Source organism: Odontesthes bonariensis, chromosome 20 (assembly GCF_027942865.1).
Source record: "Odontesthes bonariensis isolate fOdoBon6 chromosome 20, fOdoBon6.hap1, whole genome shotgun sequence".
In the NCBI taxonomy this organism is placed as follows: domain Eukaryota; kingdom Metazoa; phylum Chordata; class Actinopteri; order Atheriniformes; family Atherinopsidae; genus Odontesthes; species Odontesthes bonariensis.
This window is the reverse complement of record NC_134525.1, coordinates 12,571,994-12,593,443: the sequence shown is the minus strand read 5'-3', so window position 1 is coordinate 12,593,443 and position 21,450 is coordinate 12,571,994. Positions and strand designations below refer to the sequence as shown.

Genomic DNA, 21,450 nt, shown 5'->3' with positions numbered 1-21,450 from the left:
GGTGACTAAATGCTGAAATGGCTTTCTTTTTCAGTTTGATTCGTCATGCTCTCCCTTTGTATATCTTCCACTTCACTGCCTCCACCCTGACAGTTCCCCAGCCGATCCTCCCCAGCTCCTACGACTCAGATGAACCCATGCTAATCCTGGCCTGCCGCCACTTATCCCGGGCCTCTCATGGGTATCCCAAGTCATTGATTTTTCTTCTCTGGCCTCCTAAAACAGCAAAATAGAGTGCTGAGGCTTGGGTCAGAAAATCGATAGCAGTTGGAAAACAATGAACAAGAGCTGCAAGGGTCACTTTCAGTGTTACTTCTGGGTCATATTAATAGATTTTCTTCCGAGCGTATGCTGTAACTGTGAGAAAAGGCCTGTATTTACAGAAGCTTCATACCTATGAAGGAAAATGTGATGATAGAAGACAGAGATCGAATAAGGGATTTATACACCATATTGTCATTCCCGTGAATGCATTAGGTCACTGTTACACTTGAGATAAATCTTCATGATCCATGTCTGCAGGAAAAAGAAGGGCCTTTGCGTTCTCTGGCGGGGAGATGTGCCCTTCACAGAGGGATGAAAGAGCAGCATAAATAGATCAGCCGCTGTCACCAGATCAAGTGACACAATGAGCAGAATGAATTACAGTCTAATAGAATTGCAAGATGATGTTGTGGCGACGCCCGCATGTTCGGAGGGCAACTGAGCTTTGGAGGGGGGGCTTTGATCATTTGGCAGGACTGTGGAGAGAGGAGGGGGTGACAACCTGTTACTGGATGCCAAAACCTGTAAAGGAACAATGTGTAAGGCAGAGAGCATGAATGCTGCCCCGGACACGATGCTGAGCTGCACTTACAGCTTTCAGAGTTTCACTGCTAAGTGACTTTTTGTGTGATGTTTGGTCTGTTTCCCCCCCCCGTCATGCTCAATATGACTTTGACTGTAATCAGCAAAATAGATGAACAACGACATGCTCAAGATCAACGGTGTTTCAAGCTGGAAAAGTTTCGATGGTATGGTGCCACAGCTAGCAGTCAGAGAGGCTACTTCTACATGTTTTTAAAAAAGTAAATATGTATTGCATATGACCATGAAACTAGAAAGTATCCAGTTCATTTGTGTGGCTGTTATGCTCACATTTATTACAAATTTCAACTTTTGTGTGAATACATGTATTTCCTGTGTGAGGGGTGATGGCCAAAGGAGCGTAGGTCAGCGGGGGCAAAGAAGACCTGTTCAGCTCTGCTCTTTGACCCAATCCATGCTAGCACTAACAGCCCATCACAGCAGCATGTTTCCCACTGCATCCGTCCTGCTGATTCAATCTAACACAGACCATGCTTTAGCCTTTCATTTTTGTCAAGCAGGTGGCCTGAGGCTGCCCTCTCATTGATTGGTCCAGATTTCCAATTGGACATGTCCCTCTGCTCCCGAGCCATCCCCCACTTTTGATTGAAGCATATTGATATTGTTTGATTATAGAATAGAATAGAATAGAAAAATACTTTATTTATTGATTATGTTTTTGTCTTTATGTGATTTGACAATTTCCATTGCCGTCTCTCTCCCACAAACACACCACTGTGTGTGCTCGAGTCCAGGTCTGCTCAGCAGCTCTTTGGTAGACTTTACTAGATGTGAGCCTCTCCCTCCAATCCTTCAACAGTCAATACTGTTAAAAATATTCCAGGGAGGTAACAGATGTGGTTCATCACTGACTGTAAAAATGAACAAAGCCATCATGATGGCCCTTTGACTGGTTTGTGTGCGACTGATCTTTATTTAGGAAAAATCTCATTAATCTCAGGAAAAATTAACACAGAGGCTCCAAATCCATTTATTATAAGTGCCGTTTGGCGAAATATTCGGAGTGTATTGTGTCTTTTATTTACTTCAGAGCTGGCCTTACTGTTTCCAAGTACAATATATACATATATATATATACAAACTACAACTTCAACCACTTTTTATACATCAAGTTTCCAACTTGGAAGTCAGAATTTCTGGAACACATCAGTTGTATAACTCATCTTAATTACTTAATTTAATTTTGAATTAATCAATTAACACCCAAACACTGAATTGTCATTGCATAAACAATTTATTATACTTGTCTTATACTTCCTGTTGCCAAAAGTGACATTTCATAGACTGGCAACAAATTCTGATAGCTATTTAAAAAAATACCAAGCATATCTATCAAAACGGTGTTTGTGGTGTGGAGAAAGAGGACCCAAAATGCAGACTTAACGTAAAACTGGATTTATTCCACAGACAAAACTAACAACAGCTGGAATTCCAAAAAGCTCACGAAATAAAACTTGAAACAAAAGCCTGACTAAGACTATAACATGAGTGGCAATGGCATGGATGACGGTGCAGATCTGGCCAAGTGCATGAAAAAACCTGAAAACTAAATACTGAGTAGGGTGATTGGTGATGGAGTGCAGCTGAGGGGAGAAACACAGGTGACGTGAGTGAAGCTGATGTCAGCGCAAGAGAAATTAAGGAAAACATGGCAAAAAAAACTAAAGACTACCCAGGAACTTAAAACCTAACAAAACTAATAGACATGACAATATCAAACTTTCTTGCATAGGTCTATTTGTACAAGCAGTTTTCCAGATAAAGTTCAGTCAAGAGGTTTTCACATCATTTTTAAATGTCAAGCAATCTGACACATATTACATGTAGCTAGACATAAAACTTGTTTCCAGCTGCAAATACTATGGCACTACCCTGTTGGGTTACAGCTATCTAAATAAATGCAAAAACGTACAACAAAACATTCATGGTACCTAAAAATCGTAATTAGGTCATAGACTTTGATGTTATACCATCAGACAGCACTTTGCAACTGGGACTGAAATTGCTCTCGCAGCTCAGCTCTGCTTTGGCCACCAGATTCACCACAGAGCATGAGAGCAGTGGTTTTACCTTGTGAGAGATGTTGGTCTGTAGCGACGTGTCACCGTGTCATTGTTCATGAATTCTTTGCACACTTAAAAAGATGATAAAAAATGAAATAAGATTTTCTGGCATTTGCTTCTCCAGCAAAACTATGGATTATGTGTGCAGAGCTGACGTAAATAAAAGGAACACGTGGACAACATGTGCTTGCAGCAGTTGTGCTAACGTGCTAATGCTAAACAGGGGAAATGTTTACTGGTTATCTTGAGCATGACGAAAGGTGCTGAGTCACACTAGTTATAGATCAAAACTGCTGGAATTAAATTGTTTATGTGGTTATTTGGTTATAAACCAACATCCATCCTTTTATATTCCACACCCACCTCATCGATTCAGGGTCGCGGGCGAAGTAGGAGCCTATCCAAGCTGCCATCAGGGAAGCAGGTTCTAATTTCAAATGTCTTGCAAATAAAGTCCTCGTTAGTAAAGAAGAACCCAACACAGTGAGCTTTGGCAGATGTTCCGAGGGGACCTTTAGTGGACGTGGAAGGACACTATTTTTGTCCGTTAGGTAGATCTATAAAAATGCCAAGAGGAACGGACCAGAGATGTTGGTACACAATTTCATGGCAATCTATTTAAGTGTTGCTGAGATGTTGCAACTTGAATTAAGCTCAGACTGTATATAAGAAGCCAACAATGCCAGCCAGTGTGAAATCACGCATAGATTTAAACGTTGCCAACTGGCATACGAAGAGATTGGTGTGGCTCACTTTGAGAGTTAACCTTATCTACTATTTTTTGTATACATTCTTTTGTTGACCTCTATGAAGTCAGAAGAGTCATGATGTGAAGTCAAAATGCAATGTGAGCAGATTCTGTTATTACACTTGGTACAATTTTGTTTTTCATGATGATCGTGCTATTCGGTGAAGCTTGTACGAGTTAGTCATAATTATTGTGTCTTACTTTCATAGCTGTCAGCACTTTGAAACAAACCATGGTAAAAATAACAGTAAAATGAATGGAAGTAAGACAAAAACACTAAGAGTGGCATAAAGGCTTCTTTTAAATAGAAATGTTCTGTGTAATTATGCCGTCTTCATCTTGTCCCACGTCTTTGTTTTTTGCTTATCTTCAATGACTCAAAGAATATTATGGCTTGTATTTGATTGTTGACTTTATGTGACAGATGACAGCAAAATAAAAAGGAAAAAAAAAAAAACCTCCCACGACAACCAAAGCCCTGGCAGTCAGATCACATCTGCCATATGTAGCCAGAGTCGGACATCATCGTGCTGTTTCTTGGACGCTCACACTGTTAATCCTTAACTGGTTCATCAACCGTTGATGGAAAAGTGAGGACAGTAAAACTATGTTTTGATGCAAATGAGAGGGAGCCGTAAAATCATCCCAAGGTCCTCGGTTGACTGGATTTTGTAGCAGGGTTGTCTAACTGCAGCTGAAAGAAAATACATTTTTGCATATGTACAATCACCGCCAAGAGTTGAACAGTTAAAGTGTGTCTGTGTTTCCTTACAGTCCATGTATAGCATTAATCAGTGGAATGTTGATAATTGTCAGACTGCATGGCTGTCCAATTTTAGGGAAGGGGATTGAAAGAGGAGAAGGCTGCAGAGAGGTACGCCAGCATTCGGCCGCGTGCCACCTCTCCTGTCATCTCTGCTATGCCAGCCATGGCAGCCGGTGTGCAGCCGGTGAGGGAGCTGGAAGCTGAATCACTCAGCCTCTATTTTCCAAAGTCCTTATTTCAATCTGATATAGATAAAGAGAGAGAGAGAGAGAGAGAGAGAGAGGGGACATTTCAGCTGCCATTCATCCAAATCATCAACATAATTTCAAAGAGGAGAATTGAGGATGAGGAACTGTGCCTTTTTTTTCCCGTTCGGGATCACAGAAGTGTGTACAACTGCAAAAAGGAGACTAATCTTCAAAGCACTGTTTGCACAGGCCCGTGTGTCGAGTCGTCGCATGTTAATGCACTGAGCAGCCCTCATTGGCACACGTTCTTAACTTAGAACCTTATTTTCTCATCAAGGTTCTTCCTCTTGATGTCGGGAAATCTTATTGAAATGAGATTAATCTGGAAGGTGTGCTGTTCGTCTCCTCGAGTCTTCCATCATTTCTGCACATACAGTAAAGAGCACCTTCATATAGCGCCGTTAATGTGATTACCAGCACTTTCCTCCTTGAGGTTTGTATTGGTTTTCACTTATCGGATTACTCATGCTCTCTTAGTCCTGTCTTAGTGATGCAATGCAGACATTTCTGTAATAAAGATTGAACTCTAACATCTCTTTCTTTGACAGTTTATTGTTCCGCTATGAACTTTTTCACATGGCCATTGCGAACAAAATGTATAACCCCTCTCAGTTCCAAGGTCTTACATTTATGATAAAAAAAACATCTGGCTCTTACCGAGTCTCAAAACGAGCCAAATACAACCGTGGACACATACCACATGATAGATGATGTTATGTAACATCATATATTACACTGTCATTATTCATTCAACAAAAACTGAGCCAAAATGCAGAGACGTTGTGTGAAAAATGAGTACAGCCCACAGTTCGGTAACTCATAGAATCACCTTTAGCAGCAGTAACTTGAAAATTTTCAAGTTCATTTAATGCACTCTGCCTCTTCATTTAGGCTCAGTTTTTGTTCAATAAATAATGACACCGTGTAATACTACATAACAGTTGTTGTTGTTAATGTAAAGGAATATTACCACAATGTTAAGACCTGGTATGGAACATTAGAATTTTCATCATGTCCGAACACATGAAACATTACAACTAAAATAAAGGTTGCACTTTCTTTTTAACATGACTGCGTGTGTTTCCTCTTAATTTATTCTACAGTTGTAGCTTTTTGCTGCATTAATATTTTGCTTCTAATGGCCTAATGGAGCTTGACGTCTAATTTGCATTGGAGTGGAATTCTTCTCCTTCACGCTCTGCCTGGAAGCGGCAGTCTTACATTGTCACGTCAGCTGATCAGTTGGAGCTTAATTGCCTCATTTAAGTGCAACTAGGAAGAGTCATGGAAAGAGGAAAAAAAAAGAGTTCCACTATTACATATTCATGATCATATACTCTCAGTCAGTCTGCGTGTGTAGGCTCAAACTTCTGTGTAAGGCCATAAAATGAACTGACAAATGAAAGACGGCTTGCACATACCAACTCGTCCATACCTCTCCTTTACTGACCTATTTGGAACATTCATTTGATGCCTGTCAAAGTGAGGAGCAGTTAGCATACAGATCATGCAGCCACCTCCTTTTATTCACCAATAACCAACAAAAGATAACCTCAGTTTCAGGTACAACATATACTAGCGGAGCTGTTTCAAAAATCTTTCGGTGATATGGCAAGCAGGTTAATGTATTTGCAAGATGAACGTGCAAGAAACAATTAATGTTATATGCTTTTTAGAGAGCAAACATGTCATGAATAACTATAGAAACAATGCGGTCAGTGCGTTACCGTTACCATTGTAAATGTGTAATCAGTTTCCTTATGTCGGAATAAAAATATCAAAATGTCACTGCAGGACACCATTGGAGCGCAGAAGTAGTAAAAGCAGAAGTTATTGTCATTAAATTTTCAAGAGGAAGCAATGCAGGTAGCCAGCTTGATTAGCTACATCATGAGGAAGACGTACAAATGCTAATGAGAGCGAAATAGCAAAATCAGAATAGATAAGAATCAGACGATGTACAGAATTTTGGCAAAAATCTGCTCAACATAATGGACGACACTGCACACCTTATAACAGAGCGATCAAATGAAGAAGCGTGTTCAGTCAGAGGCTTCTTCAGCCTCTTCAGCCCCTTCAGAAAAAGAATGGCACAGGTCATTCCTGCCCACAGCAATAACTCAACACAATTGAGTTGTTTTTTTAAAATAGCGACTAATGATGAGTCACCGATAACTGCTTTTGATTGTATATGCTACAAAATTAAGATATCAAGTTTATTTCAGTTCAACTCAAGCTGCTTTGGAAGACCAAACCTACATTGTGTCATGTAAGATATTCTTGGAAAAGCATATTCCACTCTTATTAAACAAAAATCAGCTTACTTCTTTTTTTTTTTTCAGTAAGCAGCCAATTTAAATGTCATGTTTTGTAGGAAGTGGAACACTGTAGTGCTTATATGCAGGCAAACAGGTCTATAAAGCAGATAAAGGACTCATTTAGTTCAATGATTAATTGACCAGTTCTCTCATTAAACTCTGTGCAGCACTGATATTTGCATCCAGTAAATAACTTAGGCTACACGATGGCATGGCTGGCAATTTAAATATTGCAGTCTGGCTTAAGATTTGAATCTATATTTTACAGCGCGCTCGGTTTTACTGAGCAAGTTGTGTTTGCCAACTCAACTAGCTTGTGCGGTAAGCGGAAGAGGTGAGAAGCTGGGTGAGGGGGAGGGAAGAGAGACAGAGAGAGAGGGAGGGAAGAAGAGTGCGGGACGCGCTCCATCCACAGCTTCACTACGCCGGACTGTCATCCTTGGAGGGGCTGGCCGCATCTCCACTAGCTCTCCGCCGTGGTTCAGTCCGGTTTTCATCGCATTTACAGTTGGACGGATGTGTCATGGGCGCGATTTGAGACGCAGCGTACTACCAAACCGTGAGCAGTTTTCATCTAAGAAGAACCTCTCAAAGCTCGTCCGGGCGAAGGCAGAATAATGATGGAGTACTGGAGGCAATGCGCGCTGTGGTTGATAAACTGCAAGGTGCTTCCAGCTAGCCACCGGGTGACATGGGAGTCTGCGCAGGTATTTGACTTGGCTCAAACCCTCCGGGATGGAGTCCTCCTGTGCCATCTGCTCAACAACCTCAAACCCCAATGCATCAACCTGAAGGAAATCAACCTCCGTCCGCAAATGTCACAGGTAAGACAAGTCCCTGACGTCTGTTCCCCTCTCTGTCGCTGGAAGCACAAGGCGACCGCTGTGAGCGTGCATCCAGACTTCGGGAGTATGACCCGGCTTTAAAGTTTCATTGCTTCTCGACAAACATGCCATTCCTTTCGCGACCGCGACTTAACTTCATCGCCATGAAAGTGGCAGTGTAAAAAAAATCGGCTTCGTATTATTCTCATTTTAATAACATATTTAAACGATAATTAAACTTTTTTTTTCAAACCTTGGTCGTAACGCTCCTCCATCCACACTGCGTGTATTTACTTGGCGGAAAAAAACGATTCACATAAGAAGCCACCAAAGCACACTGGTCGAAATAAAAATGAATAAATAGATATATAAAATAAACACAGTTCTTCTTGTGTGTGCTTTTTGCATTGCCAAAGAGCAGACGTGCTCATTAACATCGTGCGGAGCTGCTAATTGTTGCTCTGTCGCGTGAGTATTTCTGACAGTTAGCATACCTGGAAGGAAAAAAGTTAACGAAACCCTGTTTTACAGCTGGACTGTAAGCGAAAAGGTTAAAAAAAATACATTTTCTCTGATGGTTTGAATCAAATGACGAGTGTTAGTTACTTGTCGGGAGTTTTATGACATTTTTAAAACGGTACTGTTTAACCACTGTCCAGTCTGCAGCTCAGAGGTAACGTTGAAGCACGGTTGATATGAAATGAAAGAATGGATAACAAGGTGTTCTTCAATGCCTTTTCAGTGAGTAATCAAGAACACTTGCTTTTGGTCTCATAAGAAAAGGAATTTTGGTTTGCCCTATAGGTAGATAAATAGATAGATAAATAGCTTTGGCCATGTGGCTCCTGTTTGTCAGATACCATCTGCTTCAATAACAGGAAAGCCTGAGCCAGGACCAGATTAATATTCGCCTTGATAACATTGAATCTGGGTGTCTGGCTCGTTGACAACACACAGTGAGGTAGACACTCACCTACTGAGTCTGCAGACCCGCTGCAGAAGGATTAGACTTTGCCTACGAAACACATACACACACACACACACACACACACACACACACACACACACAAACACACATATTAGTTTGTGATGGATGCCCTGATGTTTACATTTCATTCAAAACAGGCGATTAAGGTAGGTATAAAATAATGTGATGTACCACAGGCCTGATGGAGACAGGGGATCGTTTTTGTTTCCTGGAAGAAAGCGATCCGAAGCCAATGGCTCGGTGGCACAGTCGATATGATATGCAGTTACTGTTCGCTCACAATCAAATTGGGCATCCGCTATGCAACTATAGCACACCGGGTAAATCGACAATTTAAAGCAGTGTAGTGGTTTTAAATGTCATCAGGGGCAATGGAAACCAACCAACGGAGGATCTGTTTACGCGGAGATTTCAGGCAACACTAGATCGGGGCGGTAAAAGGGGCCTGTTTGTCCATTTGATGCTAATGTAAAAGCTATGCCAAGACCTGAGTAATTGCAAATAAAGGGGAATGAGTAGATTGGTGTTTTCTTTCCATCGTCACATAATGACATCCAGCAGAGCTGCCGCTCCTAGTGGGGAGTGCTTGGCCTGGATGGGCTCAGATGGGGGTTATTTATGGGCAGGCTTTGCTTCACGCATGACTGGGTGTCGTTCTCACACTGACCCAATGATGAAGCCACATTTAGAGGCAAATTAGCATTAGCATTAGTCGTTGGCTCAAGCAGAATCCAATAGATTTACAAAGTGCACGTGCAAGACCTTGTGTGCTGTGCACAAATGCTTCAATTGGCGTTTTTGGCTTGGCAGTATGGTGCATTTGGATTTCATTTCCTAATTTCCCTCTTTGCCTGATCAACCCTTTTCACAGCAGCTCTCAATGTACTTAACGTTATGTTTCCAACTACAGAACACTAAGACGTAGTTTTAACAACTTAAAGGTACTCATATATAGGCTTACTTACTGTTAGATCAGTGGCAAAATGTCCACTTTTATATGGAATATTCATTCTGAAACTTGATATTAATGCCAGTAGAACCCCCAGCAAGTTTCCTCCCTCTGTGTCCCTGAAGTTAAATTTACATAACTGAGGGAGGAGTCGCTTCCCTTTCAACCTGCATAATGCATGAGGGACCGTGGCAGCTACTTTATCATTGGCCAGTGATAACACATGGGACGCTGCCGTGGCCTCACCCATGGGACCTACGAGATGGAAAGACAAAGGCAGTGAAAGGACGGGGCTACAAAGAGTCTGTCTGGCCTCGACAGAGGCATCTCAGAGGACATAAAGAGACCTGGAGGGCTGGTGTGCTTTGCCGGGGTGGGCCGCTTAATTAAAGCACAATGCATCTGAGACCCTGGAGAGTTCACATGTGTGATGTTGGAGGCAGGACGAGTTGCCTCTCTCGCTCTCTTTCAGCGTTAATTGCGTTTTAGGTGCTTACTGTGGTATGCGCTCGGGAAAAAAAAAAAGTGTCAAATTATCAGAAGAAGTCGCTGGGATCCTTCTATTTACTGAGAAATCGAGGCGATCGGTGCCACGGCCTTCCGGTTGGAAAACTGATGCGAAAGGCCCGCGCGAAGATGAGTGAAGTGGACATCACACGTTTCCTCTTGTTCGCTCCGAGCATTCGCAATGAAGAGCTCAAAGTTCCAGTCAAGAGGCTCAGCAAAAAAAAAATTCGCCCCGTCTTTGATCAGGGTTTTACAGGGCCGTCATGAGCCAATTACACAGTCTAGACGCAGCCCCACCGCAGCAAGTGCAGCGCTTTGCTTGCCTACCAGAGAAAACGCCACATAATCAGTGGTTGCTTTTTTTTCTCACTGCGTCGAAATGAGGGGTTTAGCTTTAAGAGGAACTGTTTGTTGCTTGCCAGGCTGCAGGAAGCAAACCGTGCGGTGATACATGCATGCAGTCTCTCCATTGTTTCTTCAGACGTTTAGGTCAATGTTCTAATGAAGGCGGCAAATATCTCTCAAACCCTGCTTGTGTAAGTTAGCAGCAGAGTGTCCATCTGCTTGTAGCTTCTGTAAAAAAAAGAGTGTTTGGAGGCGAATGATGCACGAACAACTGCTGATTTAGATAGAAATAAGCTATTGTTGGGGTCTTCAAGTAGACACAAATGTCATTTGACTGAAATTAAAATCTTGAAATGTGCCTCGGCTTCTCTTAACTTGTGAAGCCAACCATTTATTCTTTTTTAATCCACAAAAGCTGCCGATTCAAAGTGAGAGAGTGCTGCAGTGAACCCGCCAGCTGCTGAAAAACCTCTCACACAGATCGGGGGCCGTGAGCCTTGACATGCACAGGAAATCAGGAAATGGAATAGAGGAAGGAAGCGAAACTAAACATGCCCCCGATCAAACTCTGACCGAAGTGCCAAGATGTTCGGCACAATGAAGAGAAAAAGCCCTCGTCAGGCAGCGGGGGCAAAAAAAAAACAACAAAAAAAACAAGACTTTACTCTTCAGTCGGCCTGAACGAGTTCAAGGCTCGTTCTGCTTCTTTTTTTTTTTTTTTCTTAAAGTGAACGTGAGAAGAGGAGTGTGAGTAAGAGTCGAGCCTAATTTCAACAAGTGCAAAGATGCAGAGAGTGTTTTCTAAGAGCAACAAATACACAAATGAGAACATGTGAATCTCTGCGCAGATTCCAGACCAACGTAGATGTGCCTTTAACACTTCATGATCCAGAGTTCTCTCCTGTTAGCTTACATGTCCTCAGCCCTGAAACTGAACTTTTATCCACTGATCATGCACGGCCTTCTTGTTCTGTAGATTCTGCTTTACAAATGAAGCGACCGTCTTCTTTTCCACGATACACTTTGGCAGCTTTGTCGCAGGTGTGTCCTTTCAGCTGACCCGACATTGACTCTTTTAAAGGCCAAAGCAGCTGTAGCACACATGTAGATATAGTGCAGGATACATCATCCATTATACATGGCGCATGTGTATATGTTATCAAACTGAGGCTGAGGTTCTGCGATGTGAAACTAAGAAGAGAAAAGCTAGTTTTCACTGAGCGAGCTCTCCACGCAGCAGGCTTCAAAGGCTCCGAGGCGTGCTCGTCACTCTCTTGCAGAGAGACAAAAGTTAGACAGAGATAGTGTGGGAGGATGAGATAGAAAGAGAGGGGGTGTCTTAATTTGTTTTTTTTTTCAGAGGTTCTCTACAAGAAGGCAAGTCCTTTAGGCCTCGGAAACAAAGAGTTGTGTCTCATGGACGGATTGTGATTATGCGTGAAAACAGAGAAGAAGTTGCCCCAAGTGTTAGCACGTGGAGTTTGTTGTTGGACAAACAGTTTCAAGGGGTCGTGCATTATGAACAAATTTTTCCTTGCCTGAGAGCACGTATTTGGGTGTCTGAAGTCACTACCAACACAAAAACGTAACCCCGGCCCTTTTGTTTCGGGCCCTCTGCATCTGAAAAAATGAGACATTCAGTGGGCCGTAGAGATTTTCAGGGGAAGCATTCGTCACCCCACAAGGTCATCAGCCTCGTCCCCTTTGCCTCACTTCCATTTCAGATGATGCTGCATTCACTGTATCTCAGAAATGGGAAGTTGAATCTCTCTTGCTCTTTCTTTTTTGCTTTGCTGTTAAAATCGTATCTCATCTTTCATTTGATACTTTCCTTACACTGAAGGAATAAGTCAGCTAATAATGCTCTACTTGTACTTTGCGGTCATGTTTGCTTCACACGCCCACAAAGAAATCTGACTTCTAATTGCCGTTTTATGCCAGTTGAAAGTTGGAGATTCTGTTTTTCCATTCGCCATCGAAGGTACCATCAGCAACTGCTGTTTTTAAAGACGTCAGTGAAATATTGCTGATATACTCAAAAGTTCTTAATGTTAGCAGCTAAAAACTTAAACAAAATACGGAAGAATGGCGCGACTGTGAGGTTCAGAGTTTATGGAGCTGATATACGACTGAGGAATTATGCTCTTAGGGGTTTTATTAACCGATCAGCGGCCGTTACATTATGCGGTGTGTGTTTTAACAACTTGGGCCAGTTTTGACACATGACTTGTGACGGGAAAGAGGTACTGGTAGCCCACCAGCAGCCCACGGTCCAGCTGTAGACGAGGGAAACATCTTTGAGAATAAAATTGCCGTTCAAGGATTTTTTTCTATCTGCTCGGTGTGTGGGCTGAGCTCTCAGGTTATTTAGTGCATGCTCTCTCATGCCCTGACAAAAGTGCTCCAAGTGTTATTTAGTACAAGATACACTACAGGAGAGAGAGGCAGATTGGAGTCGAGTGGGTCACTCCACGCCCCTGAGACAATCCGCTTGAATAACTTGAATAGTTATTTTGACCAAAACCCGTCACAGACATTTCATTACGACCTCAGATTGTATCAACTCGTAAAAAAAAAAAAGGTGCAAAATTTAAGGTTCAGATCGTGTGCAATTATAGAAGAGTCTTAATCTGTAAATGACAGTGCATAAAAAGCAATAGTTATATGCCAAAGGTTTAGGACATCATCTCGTGGAGGTAACAGACTGTAGCTGAACTTTCAAGCATCCTGTTGTTCTTGGAAGTGAGTACCACACAATAGAATAAAGGCTGTAGAGTACAGTCTGGGTACAGTCCAGCTTTCTGGCTCTCATATGTTTTAGATGCAACCTTCGAAACGCTCGACGGACGTCCTGATTGTGCCACCTTGCTTCCGCTTTTTCAGAAATGAAGAAAAATTTTGAAAACTGTTGCACATATTTGTAGCTCCTCTGCCTCCTTCATCTGCCAGTTTGCACGAACAAGAAGGCGTGACAAGAATTCGTGGTCAGGCTTCAGTGACCACACCTGACTCTGATTATTCTCACCTATCATACGCACACCACCGTCTGTGTGCTATTAGTATGCAGTTGAGGGAGTGCAGGACGCAGCCTGTGAGCCCCGGGACGAGCTGCTCTGGCGCGGCCGCCCTCGTTGATTCGTTCAGAAAAAAAGAAGCTTGCGACAGTCTGTGTGCGAGCAACACCGCAGCAGCCACCTCAGTGCGAGGCTCCGCGGCCTCCCGTTTGCAATAGCCAGCGTGGCGGGATGCGCTCGTACCCGTTTGTTCCGCCTTGTCGACGCAAAAGACCTGCGTGTTCACGAGCGGCTTCTCGTACGGTGACATGAATGCACATACAAAGACCGTGTTGCGTCTCTCACGTACACATGCACCGGGGAAAACGACCTTTTCTCCTGTCACCAAGGTAACAAGCCTGAACAGAGCCAGCTGGTAAAGACTATGTTCGAGTGCACATCAAACTATAGGTAACATATGCAATGATTTTATTAGGAGATAGTCAGTGGTGGAGAAAGTACCTAAATCAATATTTATAATGTTACTCGGCTCTGGCGTGGATGCTCCAGTTAATCACTGCTGAGTGCTCTGAAAGCTCTAAGAAGCAGTTTTCATCTTAATTGACATGTAGTTAGAGGGTTCCTCACTTCAGAGGAGACCCTCAGCACACATTATAATTAAGAGCATTCGATGGGTGTCTTTAACAAACAATAACAGCAGTTTTTCCCCCTTGTCAGCGAGGTGGGAATGATGCTGTTGTGAGCACAATGAGCAGTCAGGGGTCGTAGATCGACATATTGATGATACAACCACAGACACAACCGGCAGCTGTGTGTGTCCTGGTAGACATACTAAAAGCTCAGCTGGATGAATAGAAATGAACGTGGCCGCATATACCTTTGTGTGAATAAGACATGTGCTAATATATTTGTGTGACTGAACCCCAGAAAGGACTTGGATAAAGCCTTCTGCTGCTGAGGAGATTATGAACCTCATATGTTTTCCTGCCGGGACAGTTATTTGTAAGGCTTCCTGTTCTGAGTGAGTCAGGGTGGAAGTGATGCGTGGGGGGGGGCTGCTGTCGATTGGAAATGCGAAAGGCCTTGTTTGTGTTAAGCGACAGACATTCGGAAAGAGTTACGTCGATAAAAACAAATAGTTGTGACTCGATACATGCCTAATACAGTGCATACAAAGGATGAGGACGAAGGACAATGTCATACCTACATGTGAAAAAGAAAGTACATTGTCAGTTCTAATGTTTTACATATAAGTATGTACTAGAAAAGATAATCTGGCCTTTACCAGGAGTAAAAAAATAACAACCTCAGACAGCAACGCACAACATGTGACATTGTGCCATTATTCACTGAAGAAAAACTAAGCCCAAACGAAGAAGTGTGTGTTAAAAGCACACCACGGGATTTACTAGCTTGCGGAATCACCGTTAGCAGCAATAATTTGAAGTTATCGTTTTGCTGTGGGCTTTTATTAGTCTCACAGGAATTCTGTGCAACTTTGCTTCAGTTCATTTAGATTTATTTCAGGCATTTGTTTGTTCACAGCTCTCTTACGGTGATTCTTTTCTTTTTCAGCCCTTCAGATATATAGATTAGCTGTAATGCTTAGCATTATTGTCCTGTTGTGTGATCCATTTTTGCCAAGCTTTAGCTGTCGGACAGATAGCCTCAACCCAAACAAGGCGTACTTGTTAAGTCTTTTTCTTATTGTACTGTCATCAACTTGATCATTTAACATGCTTACAGAGGCCTGATGAGTCTGAGATGTACCTCTTGGTTTTTTTGGTCTTTTTTATCATTTCTCTAAGATTGCTCGGCCCGATCCTGGGATGAGTTTACTGGGACGTCCTCTCCTGGGAAGATTGACAACCGTCTTGAATGTTTTCCACTTGTCAATAATCTTTCTTGCTCTGAGATTATACATTCCGAATCGCTTGGAAATGTCCATATAACCCTTCCAAGATAGATCTTAGAGAAGCAACAGTTGCTTTCCTCCATGGCATTGTGTTAACACCCCCCGAATGCTCTAGCCATACCGTTTTATATTGTACAGTCTGTATAGCTTATATCTGTATAGTTTATCTAGCAATTTAGCAATGTTGACCGGAAGTCGAGGAACGACATTTCGTTGTCAAAACTCACGTGTGATTTTGTGCAATGACAATAAAAGAAAGTCTAAGTCTAAGTCTAAGTCTAAGTCTAGCCCAGGAAATTGCCAGAAATTCAGATTTAATAGAAGTGGTTACACTTGTTGCTGATCAACTTAATCAAGCATTTGACATGTAGTTCCTGGCTGCTACTTATTCCTATGGAATCAGTAACTGTGGACTTCATTTTTCACACACGTGTCCTGCATTTTGGATAATTTTTTTTTTCAGTAAATGACATGGTGTGATTTGTAATGTACTGTTAGTCTGAGGTTGTAGTTGTACATTCAAATGAGTTCTAAATATGGCCCTTATGACATCTCTTTCGTGACAGTTTCTCGGTAGAGTCTTATTTTCCAGACATTAAATTTTGGTCATTCATTTAACATGATATTGTGAGAAAATCTACAGATGTTTTTTTTTTTTTTTTTGTATGCGCTTTTCTAGCCGAAATGTGTCTTTTGTCAGTGCAAATCCTAAAAGTATCCCCTTTATGAATTTTCAACCCCAACACAGACACGCAGGCACACTCACGTGGGTCACACAGTACTCTGTCACGTAATAGCAAAACATAATTCACACTTCTTTTACACAATCTTTCAGGGGCTTAACAGTCAGGTAGAGCAAAAAGGAGGAGGAGGGGGAGGAAGAGGAGGGGGAAGGGGGAGGAGGATGCTGTCTGCTCACCGCTCACGCTTCACCGTTTGCTCTTTCCAAGTGTACATTTTATTTAGCGCTTTATGTAGGAACAGTTTGTACGATAGCCAGTTGCCAACTCTCCACTACGTTGATGCCTTTTATTCCTCCTTTTCAGCCAGTCAAACACAGTCGAGCCAAGCTGCTTGACCTATGTCGCCATTGCCAAGAGAGTTCGCATCTCCTGCAGTAACGCTAATTCAATTCCCTTCTCTAGTGGGGGGATGGAGTGAGCTTTGTCTATAAGTGGGGGTCACTGGGGTTAAGTTTTGGATTTAATGGAATATGGCCTCTGAGACACGTATTGGTGTTGTGGGGGAGGTACACAATATTCTTGCCTCATTCTCATAACATTAAAGGAACAGGGACGCAAAGGGGAGCTGCCGTCGTTAGTCATCTCCCGAATTAAAATGCAGGCCCTTATGTGTGGGTGGGCAAATCAAAGCAGACGCTGTGTGCTAAATGTCTGTACAGCTGATCACGTAGTTTGGATGTCATTAACCTCCGTGTGTGTTAATGTTGTTGGTCGACTTTGTAAATACTGGTTTGTGTTTCACTGTGGTCAGAGACCTGGGAAAAATCGCGCTCGAGGAACACTGCAGCTTCTTGAATTCAAGAGGGCGCAACGGTGTTGCTAGCAGGTTGCAAATGAGCAAATATAATAAAGTACAAGATCAAGATGTTATTGAATAGAATAGTACTAACTGGGGATGTTCTGCTCTGCCATCCCTTGTTAACACAATAAAGTAGAAGTTGTAGTTGTTTTTTTTTCAATTTCCAATGCATGCTTGCAGTTTAGCCCAACGTTAGACCCCTTTTCTCTTGGCTAACGCTTGTTAAATTCAGACTCAATACAACCTGTGAAAGTGGCGAGGTTTGGTAATATTTCAACTGAATTTCATTTGACAGAAAATATTGCTAAATTGTATATGGTTGTACGCAGGTTGTGTCAGAACGAACTGGTGAAGCCTATATCAGCCATTGTAAGACAACAAAGCTGCTGGTGCTTGTGCTGCTAATTAGCTATGCTCTTTAAACCAATGTGACATTTTTCTCTCCATAGATGCTCTGATCATTTAACCCTTATTTGTAAAGCTGTTATCAAATGGAACTTTTTAAGATTTTCATAGTTTTAGGTTCGTCAATATTAATCTAAACGTTTTTCTTTGCTTAACTTAGCAGGATATATATGTTATCCTGTTGAGGGCCTTAAGGTTCAGTCCTTTGATTGGAATTTTTTTTCGAGTTGGAATTTTGATTCAATATTTTGACATTCGGGGAGAGAGTTTAATAAAAGAAATGCCATTATTCTTAAATCTGTCCATCAAATATTTGGTTACATAGCTGTAACCAGTTGTTTTTTACGTTTATGAATGAATGTGACATATAGGCTAACAGTGTTTTATTTGTTTACGTCGTTTCCTCCAAAATCCAAATTGTAGAAACAATTTCTTTCCAATGCTTTTTTTTGGACTGACTCAATGACTCAGACCTCTGAATTTTTCATTTCAGATTGTGCCTCCACCGCTCCTGAGGGTAATATCTGGCTATTTAGCTGCTAGACTTAATGCTCCATTTACTTAGTCAGTTGCTCTCTGCTTATAGTGAGCCCATCAGTGTGATGTAATGAAATCATCTGCCTGGAATTAAGGTTTAGAAGAACAGTTAACCAAAACAGGATTGCTGTGGGCCTTCAAACCAAAACAATCAGCTGAAAGAGGCCAGAATACTTTTGAAAGCTTGGACCTGCAGGGTTGGGTTTGGATTTTCATTGGATTTGCCATCATGGGTGACCCTTTTATCAGGTCGCGCTCAATATCTTTTTCCCACTGTCAATGTAAAGTGAGGAAGGAGGCTTTTACCATTCAGCTGGAAAAAAAAAAGACAAGTTCTCATTTTCTCATGCTCTCTGATACCGCTGTGCCTGTTGTTCCCCGTGACTTCACATGCTGAAAGAACAGATTAGTAGGAGGAGCGGCACACAGAGCATCAGCGACATAAGGATGCAGATTGACTTTTGTGCCAATCCTCCCCTCACCTAAAGCGTCTGGTGGCCAGTGAGTCAAGCTCCTTGAATAAACAGAGCGCTCACTGAACAGAAATGTGACAAGAAAGTGCAAATGAGACTGTCACAAAACGAAGCACAAACACAATCAGGAGCGATTGGAAAAAGTGACTCAAAGACCATCTGCGTGCAGTGTCAGTGTTTTTCAGTCATGTGGTGCTGTGCGCCAAGAGTGTGTGGGTTTTTATGTAACAGTTTAGAACGAAAAGGGGGACTGTGACATCAGTTACCACAGTGTATTTCTGGAATGAAAAGCTGCTGACCACTGCTTTATGTTGACAATATGCTTTTCAGATAAGTGGGATGATGAGCGTCTTCGCTCACTGGGGAGAGGGCAGGGTTTTCATCAGCGTCAGCAGAACTTCACTCACCCTCCCCGCCTCCCGTTTCCTGGTAAACGCAGCTGACAAAAGCTCCTACATGACATGGATGTGACCTGAGTCGCGATGTGTACCGATCACAGTCGGGTCTGCGCCCGCCCGTGATGTACAATATCTCCGCAATGTAAAGCAATCACACCGGGGACGGTGACAAAAACAAATGCTGGATTCGATTCTTTGCACACGGAAAGACATCCAGTTTAATTCCAATAACTGATGCTCACCAAGGCCTTAAGCAGTGAGATGGCCAAACTGTCTTGCTGTCTTCCATCGTGCGCATCTATGAGAGAACAAGAACAGGATTTCATTACGCCCCGCAGTACACACAGGGGCCATAAAAGGCTCCAGCTTGTTGCTATGGAGCTTTGACTTGTATCAAGGAATACATAAGCAGAAACTGGATACTGATTGTGGATACAGAGCACGACCTCATATCAAAAATACAGCAGCTTGTCTTACAGGACTGTTTTTTTTCTCTTTTGCCTTATATTCCACTTGGTTGGTTTTAGAAATGAAACGCGCCGGGTGGAATTTTAAGCTCCCACCAGCATTGCTCGTATATAAACTGTGCGTTTTCATGCAGGCTGAGTCAGTGTGTGTTTTCCAGAGTCCTGCCAGGCTTAATCTGTCCTCAGTTCCTCATTACACACAATGAAGTTATTTGCTGGTGCCTTTGAAATACACAAGTACATTAACATTGCTGGTTGTATTTGTGTTGGATGTGGTTGTGTTGCATTGCAGGCTTATGATTATGATGATTTTTTGAGGTATATGCCCATCTTTGTATAAACACACAACATGAACAAGCGGGCGTATGAAGGACCACTTCACTGGTTTTGTCTGTGGGGTTTTGTGACTAAGAAATGTCCGGGGGGGGCTTTCATGCATTCGGGGGTAATGTAGGACATGTTTACATGTATCGTCGACATTTAATTTAAACCTGAAACTCATTTAGATGACAGTGGACTTTTCACTTCTCCACATTTCTGAGTTTAGTCTGGATGTGATAGATGAAGCCCTTAAAAGGTCCCGAATACTTCATAAACTCTTGAAGCTGTTTACACTTCACAAGTTGTTTACTGACTCTGACAGTTTTCATTCCAGTGTTTTTGGCAGCTTAGCTGGTCGAGCATTGCAGCAGTTCAGCTGTTATAACAGGGAGACGGTAAGGTTACGCCGATACTGATGGCCCTTTGGTTTAACAGCAATATTCAGAATCTTTTTGCGGTTTTGCAGGTGTTACTAACATCATCCAGGTTCCGCGGCGTTTGCTGGGATTGACGTGTCAAACCTCACGCTGTGCTCAAAATGGGGCCGTCATGCATTCCTTTGAATGATTTGCATCTTTACGAGAAAAAAGACAGGACTTCGGTGCATAAAGGAAGTTTTAATTTGCTGTACGTACATCGCAAAAAAATGTATAGGCCGGCTCAGAAATGTAAACACAGCCCACTTTCCCATGGCAATTAGCCTATTGTGTGTTTGACTTCTTTTCTTGGTGAAGTCAGTAGAGTTCAATATAATTTTATTGGTTTCCTGGCAGAGACCCTGCTTCTCAGCACACTCCACATTTTTCAGTAGCTTCTACAAATCATCCACACAGACTGCACACGCACGGTGCTTGCGTTTCACTGGGAGCATTTTTTGGAACTTCAGTGTCCTGCTTAAGGACACGTGGACACATCGAGGGGCTGGAGATCGAATGCCCTGGCCTTCCGTTTACTGGACGACCTGCTCAACCTCCCGAGCCCAAACTGCCTTCCTGGTTTCAGGACTTGGGGAAGACCATTCCAGCTGTGTCACAGCTGGTGGTTTATTAATTGCTGATTTTTGGAGGTGATACCAAAGAATACTTTGGTATTCCTTCTTCCTCAGTATTGTCCCCTCATCTCTGTGCAATATTTTTTTCCAGTAACAGGAAAACAGCTCCAAAGCATGATACTACCACAACTTGTATAGTGTTGTGGTTGAATATCCCACCCTTTACTATTTCAGCATACCTCCGGAGGGTAGGCCCACAGTCCATGGCCATTAAGGGTGTAAAGTTTAACCAATACAAATCTGAACCAAAATGTAGTCTTAAAATTGTGATTGCGTTTTATTTTTATTAGAGCTGGGCGAGTTAACTCGCTAATTATTTAATGTCGATAAATATTTTATCGTGCATTAACGCAGGTTTTATTTATTAAATTATTATTTATTAAAAAAAAAAAAAAAAAAAAATTGGGTTGAGGGGGTGCTTTTTTGCCTTTAATGGATAGGAAAGTTCAAAGAGACAGGAAGCATGGGCAGAGAGAGGGGGAACGACACGCAGCTCAGGGCCGTCCGATGCGGGACTCGAACCGGGGCCAGCTGCAGCAAGGACTGTGGCCTCTTATACATGGGGCGCCTGCTTAACCCACTACGCCACAGACCACCCCTGTTTAATATTTTTTTTATTTTTGTAAAAGTCTTTTGCTCACAGGCTTTTATTATTGTAAAAGTCTGTTGCCGTCTGCTGCGGAACCGGAAAAGAAAGTAATTGG

At 42.4% G+C, this 21,450-nt stretch overlaps 1 protein-coding gene across 2 annotated transcripts in view; it reads left to right on the top strand.

Annotated features, from left to right (window-relative positions):
* The first annotated feature begins 7,416 nt into the window (after positions 1-7,416).
* The window catches only part of vav3a (vav 3 guanine nucleotide exchange factor a), an 88,891-nt gene continuing 74,857 nt past the window's right edge, over positions 7,417-21,450 (top strand). For both annotated transcript variants that reach the window (XM_075453104.1, XM_075453103.1), the window contains exon 1: positions 7,417-7,834. In XM_075453104.1, coding sequence (XP_075309219.1) covers positions 7,628-7,834 — 207 coding nt within the window. In that variant the 5' untranslated portion in view covers positions 7,417-7,627. The remainder of the gene's footprint in view (positions 7,835-21,450) is intronic.